Source organism: Bison bison, unplaced genomic scaffold, assembly GCF_000754665.1.
Source record: "Bison bison bison isolate TAMUID 2011002044 unplaced genomic scaffold, Bison_UMD1.0 scf7180017864456, whole genome shotgun sequence".
Lineage (NCBI taxonomy): Eukaryota > Metazoa > Chordata > Mammalia > Artiodactyla > Bovidae > Bison > Bison bison.
Genome location: NW_011495018.1, coordinates 29,239,638 through 29,252,147, shown reverse-complemented (window position 1 = coordinate 29,252,147; position 12,510 = coordinate 29,239,638). Strand labels below are relative to the sequence as shown.

Below are 12,510 nucleotides of genomic sequence, written 5' to 3'. Positions count from 1 at the left end.
CCCCCCCCACCACCACCAACTGAGCTGACCAATGGGCTGGTGACGCTGCCCAGCCGGCTGCGCAGGATGAATGGCAACAGCTACGTGCTCCTGAGGCAGAGCAACAATGGAGTGCCAGCGGGGCCCTGCTCCTTCACCGAGGAGCTCAGCCGCATCCTGGAGAAGAGGAAGCACACACAGCTCGTAGAGCACCTGGATGAGAGCTCTGTCTGAGCCCAGCCTCCCAGGACAAATGCTCTTCCAAACCAGCCTGCCTGTACCAGGCTGGGCCGCTGCCTCCCCAACGGACACCTTACCCTCATCCCCGCAACTCCAGGCCTTTCTCCCAACATTGTGATGTCCCTGTAGGGCTGGCCAGCATCAGGCCCAGCCAAAGCCCCCTTCTCAGTCTCTCCACAGACCCATCTGTGAGCAGCCCAGGTCAACCGGTGCTCCTCAGAGGTAGGTGCCCCTCAGGCTCTGCAGTCCTAGCCCCCACTCCTCTTCCCTTTTAACCTAAGCACTTGGGAGGAGAGGATGCCATCTTCCTGCCCCATTTGTCTGCTTACACCCTTCCTCTTTCTCCCAGGCAGGGCTCTGCAGGTCCAGGTGGCCTCAAGGTCACCACCCTCTGCCTGGCCCTATGTGCTGGATGGTCCTGAAAACAAACCAGACCTCTGCCAGCCACCAGAGCCACCTGAGCCCTGCGTGCATTCACGTGCACACATGGAAGAATGCCTATCAGCTGGGCTGCAGGGCCCCACCCCCACCTCCTGGTGCATTCCTGCGTTTCATCCCTTCTTCTGGACTTTGGGTACCCTCTCAATTGCCACCTCCCATCCTATCTAGTCTTCCTGTAGTCCCAGCCCCATGTGATGACCTCTTTGACAAGAGCTTGGCAACAGGCCAGCCTGGGAAGGTAAGACTACTGCATCCTTCCCTCTTCTCCCCTAACGTGTAGCCCTTGTGAGTCAGCCTCCCTACTCCCTGGTCACTCTCAGGAGTGCCAGAGACAGCTCCGGGCACGGTCTTCCTCACGCACATGTGCTTACATTTCCATTCACATGCACCTTCTGAGCCTCCCCTTGCTGCATCGAACCTGTGTCTGTCGGATTTGGTCCATGAACATTTCAGAGGGAGACCTGTCTCCCATTTAGCTGTCCTTGCAGACACTTCCTTAGGACGGGTGACCAACACTGCACTCAATGAGCCAGCCTCCCTTTTGGGGACCAAGCATTTGCTGCCCCTAGATCAGAGCAGGAGGAGGAGAGATCTGATGTCTCACCTGGCACTGATGCCCGTTCTTGGAACTATGCAAAGGGCAGAGGCTGGGAGTCTGGATGCTTGGCTCCCACCCCTGTCCTACCTCACCGGGGCACTTTCAGGGTCCAGGGGCCTCTGAAGTCTCCAGGCCCACATGGGACAATCAAAACCTGACTGAGCTCCCCCATTTCCCTCGGGTGAGGATGACTGTTATTTTTGTAGCTGAGAACGTGGAATCCCACGGATTTTTACTGCCCTTCACCCAACCTCTCCTTCCTCTACCCCACAATGAATGTATTTATTGTAAACTGGCTACACTTCTTTAGAAATGCCACCGCTCACCACGCAGGTAGGCGGGACAGGCATGTGACAGAGTGGGGAGGCTGGGCTCAGCTCCTCCCCCTACTGTTGGTTAATAAATACCCTTTTCCCCACAGCTACTATGAGTGGTCTGCTTGGTCTAGGCTGGTCTTCCCCTGATCACCAGGAGACAGGCTTCTAAGCTTATGATAAAGATGCTTCAGGGTGGGCTTTGCTTTCCATAAAACCATTTTCAGGGCTTCCCTAGTGACCCAGTGGTAAAGAATTTGGCTGCCAATGCAAGAGACATGGTCCGGGAAGATCCCATAAGCATCTAAGCCCGTGTGTCACAGCTACTGAGCCTGTGCTCTAGAGCCCGGGAATACAACTACTGAGCTGTTCGCCACAACTACTGAAGCCCATGTGCGCTGGAGTCTGTGCTTCACAACAAGAGAAGCCACCGCAACGAGAAGGCTGTGCACAACTAGAGAAAGCCAGTGTGCAGCGATGAGGACCCGACACAGCCACAAATAAATTATTTTTTTAATTTTGCAGAAGTTGGGATCCTCAGCTTCCATCCTGATAGTCCTGAGCAGGCACACAGGCTTTTTAAAATGATCACTATTTACTGATCGTGGTGATAAGGGGATGACAAAATTAATGATAATTCAAGAATTCATACAAAAGTTTCTAGGTTTTTACCTCCTGGCTCTTTTTCTCATCATCTCCTCCCCTCCCTAGGTCTAGAAGATGCTGCCTTTTAATCAGATGGTTTGAGAATCACTCTTTCCAAGGGTTAAGCCTAGATTAATCATATGGCCTTTGATACTACACCATCCTGAAGAGTTATTATTCATTTTGCTTCTGGTTTTAGGATAGTCAAAAAATGGTGTTACAGTTTTAAAATGCACATATTTTGAAGCAGACTTCAAGTGTGACCTTGGCAAATTTATTAACTTGTTTTCTAATCTGCACACAAACATTCACATAGATATAAAGGGCCTAGCCCAATGCCAGGCTCACAGCAGACTCTCTTGGTCACTGGCTACAGAAACAGGCCAAAAGGAATTCTTCAGAAGCCAGCCTTGAAAGCCCTCACTGTGATTTGAGATCACTATTATTGATTTGGATTTAAGAAATGAAGACCAAGTCAAATCTCTGAAGATTCTCAGGTTTCAGGATGTCAACTGGCTAAGAATGAGGAGACTCACAGTCCCTGCCCCTCACGGTGGACATCAAAAGAGACAGGCAGCTCTTCTTTATCCCAAGCAAAAGTACCCATTGGTGGGCTTCATCTGTCTCCCGTGAAGCAAACCAGGAGCAGGAACCACCTCTGCTGGAGTAAAAGTCCAAACTGTGGGTATGGAGTTGGTCTTCATTGTGCTGGCCGCTGGGTCGGGGCAGGATTCTGGACCTCTCGAGGGCGCAGCCCGCCCAGTGCTGTCGGTTTGTTGGTGAAGGGGTGCCACTGACCCTGGATGCTAGGACTGTCCGTGTGGAAGGGCTTGCGGATGCGGATCACGTCCAAACCCGACTGGTCGGCCAGCTTCTGCACCAGCGTGGCGATCTCCTCGACCGACTTGCAATTGAGGCTCTCCTCGCGCACAGCCCCATTAACTGGTCGAAGGGAGATGGGGATAACAGAAGCGAAGCAGGGGTCAGACGAGCGGCAGGCAAACGGGCCGAACCCCCCTCCGTCGCCGCCCTCCAGCCCTCGCCCGGCCCTACTCACGGTATTCGGCCACTACTCTGGGCACACAGCACGGCCGCGGGTTCACATATATGACGACCCCGGGATTCCGGCGGGCGAAGTCGGTCACCTCCCGTTCCACGAACTCCCTGAGGGACCCGAGAAGGGTGAGCAAGGTGACCCCTGACCCGGGGCGACGGCGGCTGGAGTCGCATCCCCGCGCCCTTCCTCGGCTCACCTGGCGCCGCGGGACGAGGGCGCGTCACGGCTGAGGCTAAAGCTGAGCCGCTGCAGCTGCTGCACGTAGCGACCCAGCCCGTTGTGCAGGACACTCGTCAGAAAGCGGCTCGCTGTCCCGCGGGCAGTCATGGCCACAGCTCTCCAGTCGCCAAGCCGGGTCTCGCGGAGTGGAGGCGGGACGAACCAGAGGCTTCCGCTTCCGGGGACACTTGCAAGGCGGCAGTTTTGCTTCCGAAGTCACGGCTAGTGGCTCGCGTGTGACCCATGTTGCAGGCGACAGGGATTAGACGAGAGTGGTGACCCGGGGGCTGGGGTCAGGAGCGGCGGAGCTCCTAGCCGTGGAGCCGAGGAAGGCACCCGGCGGAGGCACGACGGGCGCTCCTCGGCGGGAGCGGCGGAGCGACACTGTAGTCGCCTGGAGTCCCCTTGAGAGGAGCGGTGGAGCGGTCCTTTAGGAGGGGGCCCAGAGGCGAGGGACCACGGAAGGGACACAGACAGCTGCAGAGATGAGGACGACGAAGAGGGGCAGTGGAGGGGCGGTAGTGGCGTGGAGATGATCGAGAGAAACCGCGTCAGGAAGGGGCAGCGCGGAAGGTGGCAAAGGTAGCTGTGGAGGGACCGGCCAGAGGAACGCGGACGTGAAAACGTCCTCTGGCGTGGATGTGAGGTAGCAATGTAGAGGGGCTGAAGAGGATTCAGAGGGAGAAGAGAGCTGCGTGCAGGGTCCCTAAGGTATGACCTAGTAGTGAAGGCACCTGAACCAGGCTAAGGCATTTCAAGCAGTAACTTCCTCCGTTTGAGTAGGAATGTGGGTCCTCCTCCGAAGCGGGTACCCCCTCCGCATCCTGCTGCCCCTGCGTGGGGCGTGGATGGGACGGAGAGGCCTGCCCCGAAGCTTGGCCCCCGGCCCTCCTCGCAGACGGTACAGGAAGGAGGCTCTTCCCGCCTTGGAGGCACCAGTGCTGCCTGTAACCACAACTGAAATCCGCCAGTATTTGCGGGCCCGTGGGATCCCCTTCCAGGATGGACACAGCTGCCTGCGGGCACCGAGTCCCTTTGTGGGGGCCTCAAAGCTCAAGCACCAGACTGGTGCAGCTTCCTTCAGCCTCTTCATTGACAAGACCACTGGCCGCTTTCTCTGCATGACCACCCTAGCAGAGGGGAGCTGGGAAGACTTTCAGGCCAGCGTGGAGGGGCAAGGGGGTGGGGCCAGAGAAGGGGTCCTACTCAGTGAGGCCCCAGAAGCTGAGGACAGTGAGGAGGTCCGGAGGATCTGGGCCCGAGCCATACCTCTCTGGGAGCTGCCTGAGTCGGAGGAAGCCCAGCTAGCTCGCATGATGTTTGGCCTCACCAAAGTGACAGATGACACACTTAAGCGTTTCAGCGTGCGCTATCTGCGGCCTGCTCGCAGGCTTGTCTTCCCTTGGTTCTCCCCTGGAGGTTTGGGATTGCGAGGCCTGAAGCTACTAGGGGCCGAAACCCAGGGCGATGGGGTGCAGTATATGGAGACCACCATTCCCCGGCCTGGTGCCTACCACAATCTGTTTGGGTTACCACTGATCAGTCGACGAGATGTTGAAGTGGTATTGACAAGTCGTGAGCTGGACAGTCTGGCCTTGAACCAGTCCACAGGGCTGCCCACTCTAGCCCTACCCCGAGGAACAGCCTGCTTACCCCCTGCCCTGCTTCCTTACCTCGAACAGTTCCGACGGGTTGTGCTCTGGCTGGGGAATGACCTTCGGTCCTGGGAAGCTGCCAAGTTGTTTGCCCGAAAACTGAACCCCAAACGATGCTCCTTGGTGCGGCCTGGGGACAAGCAGCCCTCTCCCCTGGAGGCTCTGAACCAAGGCTTAAATCTTTCTCGTATTCTGCGTACTGCCCTGCCCGCCTGGCACAAGTCTATCGTGTCTTTCCGGCAGCTTCGGGAGGAGGTGCTAGGAGAACTGTCAAACGTGGAGCAGGCAGCTGGTGTTCGCTGGAGCCGCTTCCCAGACCTCAATCGTCTTTTGAAGGGACATCGGAAGGGCGAGCTGACAGTGTTCACAGGTAACCCTCTGGAAACTTACTGCTTGGGTGGGTTTGGGGGCAGAGGATTAGATGACTAAAGCATGTGGGTTTGGGCCATAGTAAATGTTTAAGAGGAGCCTTCCCCTCCCAACTTTGAAGCTTCTTGTGGATCTTGGTTTCAAGGTTAGGGCTTTACTTCCTCACCCATGTCTGTGTTCAACCCCTGTGCAGGGCCAACAGGCAGTGGAAAGACAACATTCATCAGTGAGTATGCCCTGGATTTGTGTACCCAAGGAGTGAACACACTGTGGGGTAGCTTTGAGATCAGCAACGTGAGACTAGCCCGTGTCATGCTGACACAGTTCGCTGTGGGACGACTGGAAGAGCAACTGGACAAATACGATGAGTGGGCTGACCGCTTTGAGGACTTGCCCCTCTATTTCATGACTTTTCATGGGCAACAGAGCATCAGGTGAGGTTTCCAGGCCTGGGGCTTTCAAAGAACAGGAGGGCAGGAGAACAGACTCCCAACAGAGTCTTCAGACTGCCGTGGTCTAGAGATTACTTGTAACTGACTCTTGAATTCATTGTCTCTTCCTCTTCCCAGGACTGTAATAGACACAATGCAACATGCAGTCTATGTTTACGACATTTGTCATGTGGTCATCGACAATCTGCAGTTCATGATGGGTCATGAGCAGCTGTCCACAGACAGGTGACATCCTCCTCTTGTCTAGCTGTAACCCGCTTAAACACACATCTTCTCAGGCAGCTGGCCTCTGGGTAAACACTGTACGCTTGTTTTCTGACATATGTGCAGGCACATACCTCTCTATATGTATTTCTGTCTTTATAGAGGTGTGCGGTATGACAGTGGTAAGTGTGGACAGGGATTTAAGTGTGAGTCCTTGGGTAAAGGGAAGTAGAGTGATGCTGTGGTAAGATGTGAACGTATCAGGAGTATGTGTTCATTCTTGTCCTTGTGTGTCTGATAACCTCTTTGCTCTGTTGGGCAGGATTGCAGCTCAAGACTACATTGTCGGGGCCTTTCGGAAGTTTGCAACAGACAGTAGCTGCCATGTAACACTGGTCATTCACCCCCGAAAAGAGGATGATGATAAAGAACTACAGACAGCATCCATTTTTGGCTCAGCCAAAGTAAGTGGACTTTAGAGGATCTCAAGCCATGGAGAGTAGAGGGGGCAGGTATGACCAGGGACAGCCCTCATTCAGCCTTAAATCATTTTGACTACCCATCTGGAACAGGCAGGAGGCAGCTGCCTCTGGAGTCATGACATGAAGAATATATGTGCTATGTATTCTGACAGTGCAGTGGTGAAGACTGTGCTTCCAATGCAAGGAGCGAGGGTTGGAGACCTGGTCAGGGAACTAAGATCCCACATGCCATGTAGCACAGCACAAAAAAAAGGAGACAGTGATTACAACTCAATATGATAATACTTGGGGCTTCCCTTGTGGCTCTGCTGGTAAAGAATCCGCCTGCAACGTGGGAGACCTGGGCTCAATCCCTAGGTTGGGCAGATGCCCTAGAGAAGGGAAAGGCTACCTACTCCAGTATTCTGGCCTGGAGAATTCCATGGACTGTATAGTCCATGGGGTGGCAAAGAGTCGGACATGACTGAGTTGCACTTTCATGATAATACTAAGAACTATGATAGGCAGCACAGGTATTTGGGGAGAAAAGCCATCTGAGTCAGCCTGGGACATCTGGGGAGACTTCTTAGAAGAGGTGTCAACAAAGGTTGGGTTGGGTTTTGGCTAACAATAGGTATGAAATAAGCAAGTAAGTGGGAGGGCCCTCTGGGCAGCAGGATCAGCCTAGCATCCTGGAGCTTCCATGGCACACTGAGTGAATGCCTACTACGTGCCAGGCCTGGGCTGGGCACAAGGAAGGCAGGGCAAGGAACGTAAACTATGTGCCATGATGAAACGGACATGGAACTGGGGGAAAGAATGACAGAAGTAGAAAGATGCTGGTGCCTTTCTTATTTATGGGGATCAAGAATGTTCTCTCCAGGGAAGTGAGACATTTAGACTGGGACCTAAATGTAAGGAGCTCAGGTTGAGTGAGGTGGCGATCCAAGGAGCCAGATGTGTTAGCAGCAGAGGGAACAGCATGTACACAATCTGGGACAGCAACAGGATTGTCAGGGAACTAAAATACTCAAGTGACCCCAGCATTTTGGTCAGTAGTTCGGAGAGCTTTGGTGACAGGGGAAGTACTTTTCCTTTCCACATTCTTGCTATTCTTGCACGCTCAGCCTTCCTTTACGCTCCTCTGATATATCTTCTTGCTCCTTCTTCCTTCTGCCCCTTATCTCCCAGGCAAGCCAGGAAGCAGACAACGTTCTGATCCTGCAGGACAGGAAACTGGTAACTGGGCCAGGGAAACGGTATCTGCAGGTGTCCAAGAACCGCTTTGATGGAGATGTAGGTGTCTTCCCACTTGAATTCAACAAGAGTTCTCTCACCTTCTCCATACCACCAAAGAGCAAGGCCCGGCTCAAGAAGATCAAGGATGACAATGGACTAGTGGCCAAAAAGCCCTCTTCTGGCAAAAAGGGGGCTATGCCCCAGATCTCTGAGACTTGTTCCAACCAGGCCCGCAACCCCAACCAGCCAGACCTCTCCAAGCCTTCAAGGTGAAGACACTGCAGAGCTGGACACTGAAACAAGCCTAGCAGGACAGTCTGGGGTAGAGGCTGTCAGTCCTCTGCTAGGGCTGCCTCTGTCCTGTAGTTGGGAGCTATGGGCCCCTGTCTCAGTCTGAGGGGCCTAGCATAGGGAATGGTTTCATTGCGAGAGAATTCAATTTAGCAAATATTTGAGAACCTACTATGTGCTGGGCTTGGTTCTAGATTCTGGGAATACAGCACTGACAAGACAGATGAGGTCCCTGCTTCCATGGAACCTGTAACCTGGTAGAAGAGACAAGCAGTGTGCAAACACACAAAAAACATAGTTCTCAATAGTGAATATATGCTCTAAAGGAGAAAAATACAGTAATGTGATAGTGCTTACAGGCTAGTTTAGAGTAAGATTTGAAAAGGTATCTCTGAGCAGAGGACATTTGAGCTGGGACCTTTAAAGAACTAGGATTGAGCCATGTGAACATGTGGAGAAAGAGGAATCCAGGCAGAGGGAAAAGTAAATACAGAGGCCCTGAGGTGAGAACGAGCAAGGTGAGGTCAAAGCAGGGGGGTCAGGCTCCCTGAACCTGTAGGGGAATAGGGGAACTTCTTGCCAAAACTCCAGCCCAGGCTTTCAGAGCCAAGGGTGACATGGTGGACACCAAACTCCTCTACCTGCCACTCTGAAGCCTCCCCTGAAGTGGTGCTTACTACCATCTGATCTAGGTGCTTCACCCTTGTATATAACACCAGGGCTAGCTACAAAGGTGGAAGCCTGGAAGAGAGCCATGGAAGGGCACTGTGAGCCCAGAGTGCCTGCCACCTAGACACTCATTCCATGGTATGCTGCTTCGGACTGCTGGAGTGGATGCAATCATGACTTTTTGTAGAGGCTTTTCCAGTTTTACTGAAAAAAAGAAAAAAATATATATATTTTTTTCCATTGCCTTTGTTACTCTGCTTTTTCTTATTTGACCACCAGGTGTCTCCCTAGTCTTTAACTGGATTTTCCTTGAACTGAATTTACCTCTCACTTTTTGAATTGGGAGTGGATAAGCCCCCTCCCCAACTCCATCTGAGCTGTGTGCTCCCAAGAAAGCAGGATTTGCGTGCATGCACAACCTTATACCTCTTCATGTCCTAGGGAAGACAGGATGGTGCTTCTTTATCCCTGTCTTCCCTGAGGATCTCTATGTGATCCCTGGCAGAGGTGTGGGTCACTGGGCCCCATGCCTAAGACCTTTCCTGACCAGCTGTCCCTCTGTGACATGAGTCACTCAGGGCCTCGCTCATTGTGGATTCAGGCTCAGCATATTCTTATCTGCTCCCCACCCACTTCCATTTCCCTCTCCTTGTACCCTCTCCGGGTTTCTCTTATGTTAGTGTGTGTTAGAACTCGGTCTCTTGTTTAAAAATGCAGAACCTAGGCCCTACTCTTCCCCCATTCCTGACACACAGGTATTTCTGATTCTGGAGGTTGCAGGACTCCTTGTTTTTAAGAAACTCTGAAGGAGATCATAAAATAAAAATAACTTATGCAGAAAGAGACCATGTCAGAAATATTGGTAAATGATAACACTTTCCCATGTCACTTCCTCTGATATTCTAAAGTCTGTTTCCCTTTAGATTTGCCTGCAAGAGTAGTGAGAATGAAAGATGTTCTAAGGGGGCTGGGGAGAAGCCTTTTGTTAAGGAGGGTATTTGAGGTGGGGCGGTGGGGGAGGGGGGTGTCCTGCTTCCTGGAAGCAAGGCTGCTTTATCAAGCATTCCCTGTCAACCTAAGAGGGAGGTCTGGAACCCTGCGGAATGGTTTGGGGTCTCTGGTCTGTTGTGTGTGAGAACTGTGACTACAATTGTTTCCTGAAACAGACCCTGGAACAAAGCTGTTCTCTGGGGGGAGGGAAGGGGGACCTCCTCCAGGGCCTCCCTTCTTGGGGGTCTCTCCCAGACTGGCTGGAGCCAGCCCTCCTAATCCTGCAGTAATCATTACCAGCCGCTGGCTGGTCTAGGCCTCATCCAGGGTCTATAACGTTGAACGTCAGCCATGCCTTCCAGATGCACACTACCAGGTCAATCCTACCTATAAGGATGTGGGTTCCACATTCTGGTCTTCTGTGCTCAGGAAATCTTTCAGGGATTTCCAATAGGAGACTTTTCTGAGGTCTATGAATTGGGGATAGGGGGATAGATACACACTTGCCTGTCTTGCCCCACCCTCCTAGCAGACAGCCCACAGAGCAAACCAGAATGGTAGGAGGGAGGGGAAGCTAATGATCCCCCAGCCCCACCCCTACACACACACACATTCCATTACACACCTGTCTTAAACCCCTCACGTGAAAATTAGCCCAAAGTATTTCAGGAGCCCCTGGAGCCCAAAAAGTAGCAGTTAATCCCTGGGTCCTATGTATGGTCCCTAGGAGTCACTGTTTCTGTACCCCGCCAAAGTGGATTGAGGCGAATTGCCTGGGCTAGAACCAGTACTCAGCCTGTGCCCAACTGGAATCTTCCTGAGAGCTGAGGCACAGCCTGGCCCAGTAGAGTCCAACTGGATCTGCAGCCTTGTCCTCAGATTCACTAACCCACTTGGCTGTAAGGGGGCAGCTTTGGTCCTCCATCCCTTCACTGGGGATGGGTCTCAGAAGAGACTCAACTCAAAGGGCTCCTGCTGCCCAAGTACTCAGGCTGCAGATATGACCCAGATACCTGTAGACATCACCATCTGCCCTCCCACAGGCCGCCTTGGGTGCCATGGAGGGAGGGACCCTTTGGTGCAATACAGGTCAACTTCCTGTTTGTGCCTGTGGGTGGAACTTTATAAGTCTAAGAGAAGCCTGCCCACCCTCTGGGGGGGGGGCCAGAACTGACAAGCCTGCTCACCGGGCAGACACCTACTCCAGGGGAGGGGGAAGTGTTGGTTCTGCTTGAGCAGCCCCAACCTCAGAGGTGTGTGTGAGGAAGGGCTGGGTCTGTTTTGGTGAAATCCGAGCCTTCTTAGTCTGCTTCCCAGGGGTTTTCCCTGTGTCTGGGGAGTGGGCTGAGAGTGGACCAGGCTGGGCTCCCTACAGACCAGAGGATGGTGGCAGTAAAGCCCTATAGCCAACTTGGTTAGGGCAGCCAGGTAGCTTAGCTTAGCTGTGGCGCCACTGGCCCCTTCCTAGATCAAAAGCCGGTTCCAGAAGCTGCGAAGTCAGAAGTCCGAGGGGCAGTCTTGGGCCACCATCGCGACACTACTTGGCAGGGTACCAGATCTGCTGCTGAGGGGGTGCTGGGCAGACCACTCCCCTGCCTTGGTCGGGGGCGCGGCCTCAGCCGCCCCGCCCCCTCCACCAAGCCCGGGCGAGCGCGCTGGGGAGCCGGCGGATCTGCGGCCAGGACGTGCCGGCCCTGGGTCAGGAGCCCGGCGGGAGCTGGAACGGCGGTTCAGGTAGCGCTGGGTGAGTGAGTGGGGGCGCCGCGGCGGTGTAGGAACTCTCGCCTCCTGCACACCCCGCCCCGGAGTGAACTTTCCCGATCCCGGGAAGCGGGGGATTGGGGTGAAGAGACAGGCCCCGCAGTCCAGGGGCCGCGGGCGAAGAGTCTGAACAGGGAACCTACACGAAAACTCACACCGACGGGCGCACACACGCGTGTACATAGACCCACGCGCGTACTGGAGACACCCGAAAACACGTGCACTGCGGGGCGGACGCGCCTAGTGAGTTTCGCTTGCTGTCGGCGGATGAGCGCGGCTGGCCCGCGCGGACCCCCAGCGGGCAGTGTGTGCTGCCGTCGCGCACTTGACGAGGGTGGGAGAAAAGGGCCTCCCAGTGACCGCGGACGGGGGCGGGCCAGATGGGACGCCTCCGGAGGTTCCGGCTTCCCTGCTGCCCGCAGGTGAAGACTAAGACGTAAACAGGCGTTGAGCACGTGATCGCTTCGCAGACCCGTGGGCTGTACGGGGGGAGCCTCGCGGCGGGAACCTCCCTCCCCAGTACTAAGCGAGTTTGAAAGATACCTTGCCGGGCTGTATTCCATTCTCCACCTGGAGGGGATAAGCCCTTCCCCAGGAATGGGAGCACAACGCCCCCTGGAGTTGGCGTAGCGCAGGAGGACAAGAGACTGTTGGGCTGGTTACCTGGGCTCCTCACCTTCCTTCCCCGGAACATGTTGCCCCCATTCCTGAAGATACCCGAGGGGAGCGCAATTCTGGCAGTGTACAGCAGCCTCCTCCGGGACCTCCAGCCCCGGGGAGCAGCTGCGCGAGCGCCTGTGGGTCCCCTTTCTTACTACACTCCTCCTTGCGGAACTGGGAGCTCCTCCCCTCAAAGTAGGAGCAGAAAGCCCACTCATGCAAGAGTAGGAGTCCCCCTTCCCCAGAGAATGCATGACCGTACACAT

General features: G+C 54.4%; 3 protein-coding genes across 3 annotated transcripts in view; 2 read left to right on the top strand and 1 right to left on the bottom strand.

Moving 5' to 3' along the window:
* SEMA4G (sema domain, immunoglobulin domain (Ig), transmembrane domain (TM) and short cytoplasmic domain, (semaphorin) 4G) overlaps window positions 1–1,675 on the top strand; it is a 13,744-nt gene extending 12,069 nt beyond the window's left edge. Inside the window, exons 16-17 of the mRNA XM_010859507.1 lie at window positions 1–441; window positions 569–1,675. The exon at window positions 1–441 is cut by the window's left edge and continues 22 nt beyond it. Of these exons, the coding sequence (XP_010857809.1) occupies window positions 1–213 (213 nt within the window). The 3' untranslated portion in view covers window positions 214–441; window positions 569–1,675. The remainder of the gene's footprint in view (window positions 442–568) is intronic.
* Window positions 1,676–2,469: 794 nt separating this feature from the next.
* On the bottom strand, window positions 2,470–3,668 carry MRPL43 (mitochondrial ribosomal protein L43). Its single transcript, XM_010859508.1, has 3 exons — window positions 3,471–3,668; window positions 3,275–3,381; window positions 2,470–3,159 (listed from the first exon to the last, which is right to left on the bottom strand). The coding sequence occupies exons 1-3, from the start codon at window positions 3,599–3,601 to the stop codon at window positions 2,918–2,920; spliced, it is 480 nt and encodes a 159-aa protein (XP_010857810.1). The 5' UTR covers window positions 3,602–3,668; the 3' UTR covers window positions 2,470–2,917.
* Window positions 3,669–3,696: 28 nt separating this feature from the next.
* Window positions 3,697–9,075, top strand: LOC105002704 (chromosome unknown open reading frame, human C10orf2). Its single transcript, XM_010859509.1, has 5 exons — window positions 3,697–5,518; window positions 5,711–5,951; window positions 6,087–6,194; window positions 6,496–6,637; window positions 7,826–9,075. Exons 1-5 carry the CDS (start codon window positions 4,279–4,281, stop codon window positions 8,144–8,146), a joined length of 2,052 nt encoding a protein of 683 aa, XP_010857811.1. The 5' UTR covers window positions 3,697–4,278; the 3' UTR covers window positions 8,147–9,075.
* Window positions 9,076–12,510: the final 3,435 nt, after the last annotated feature.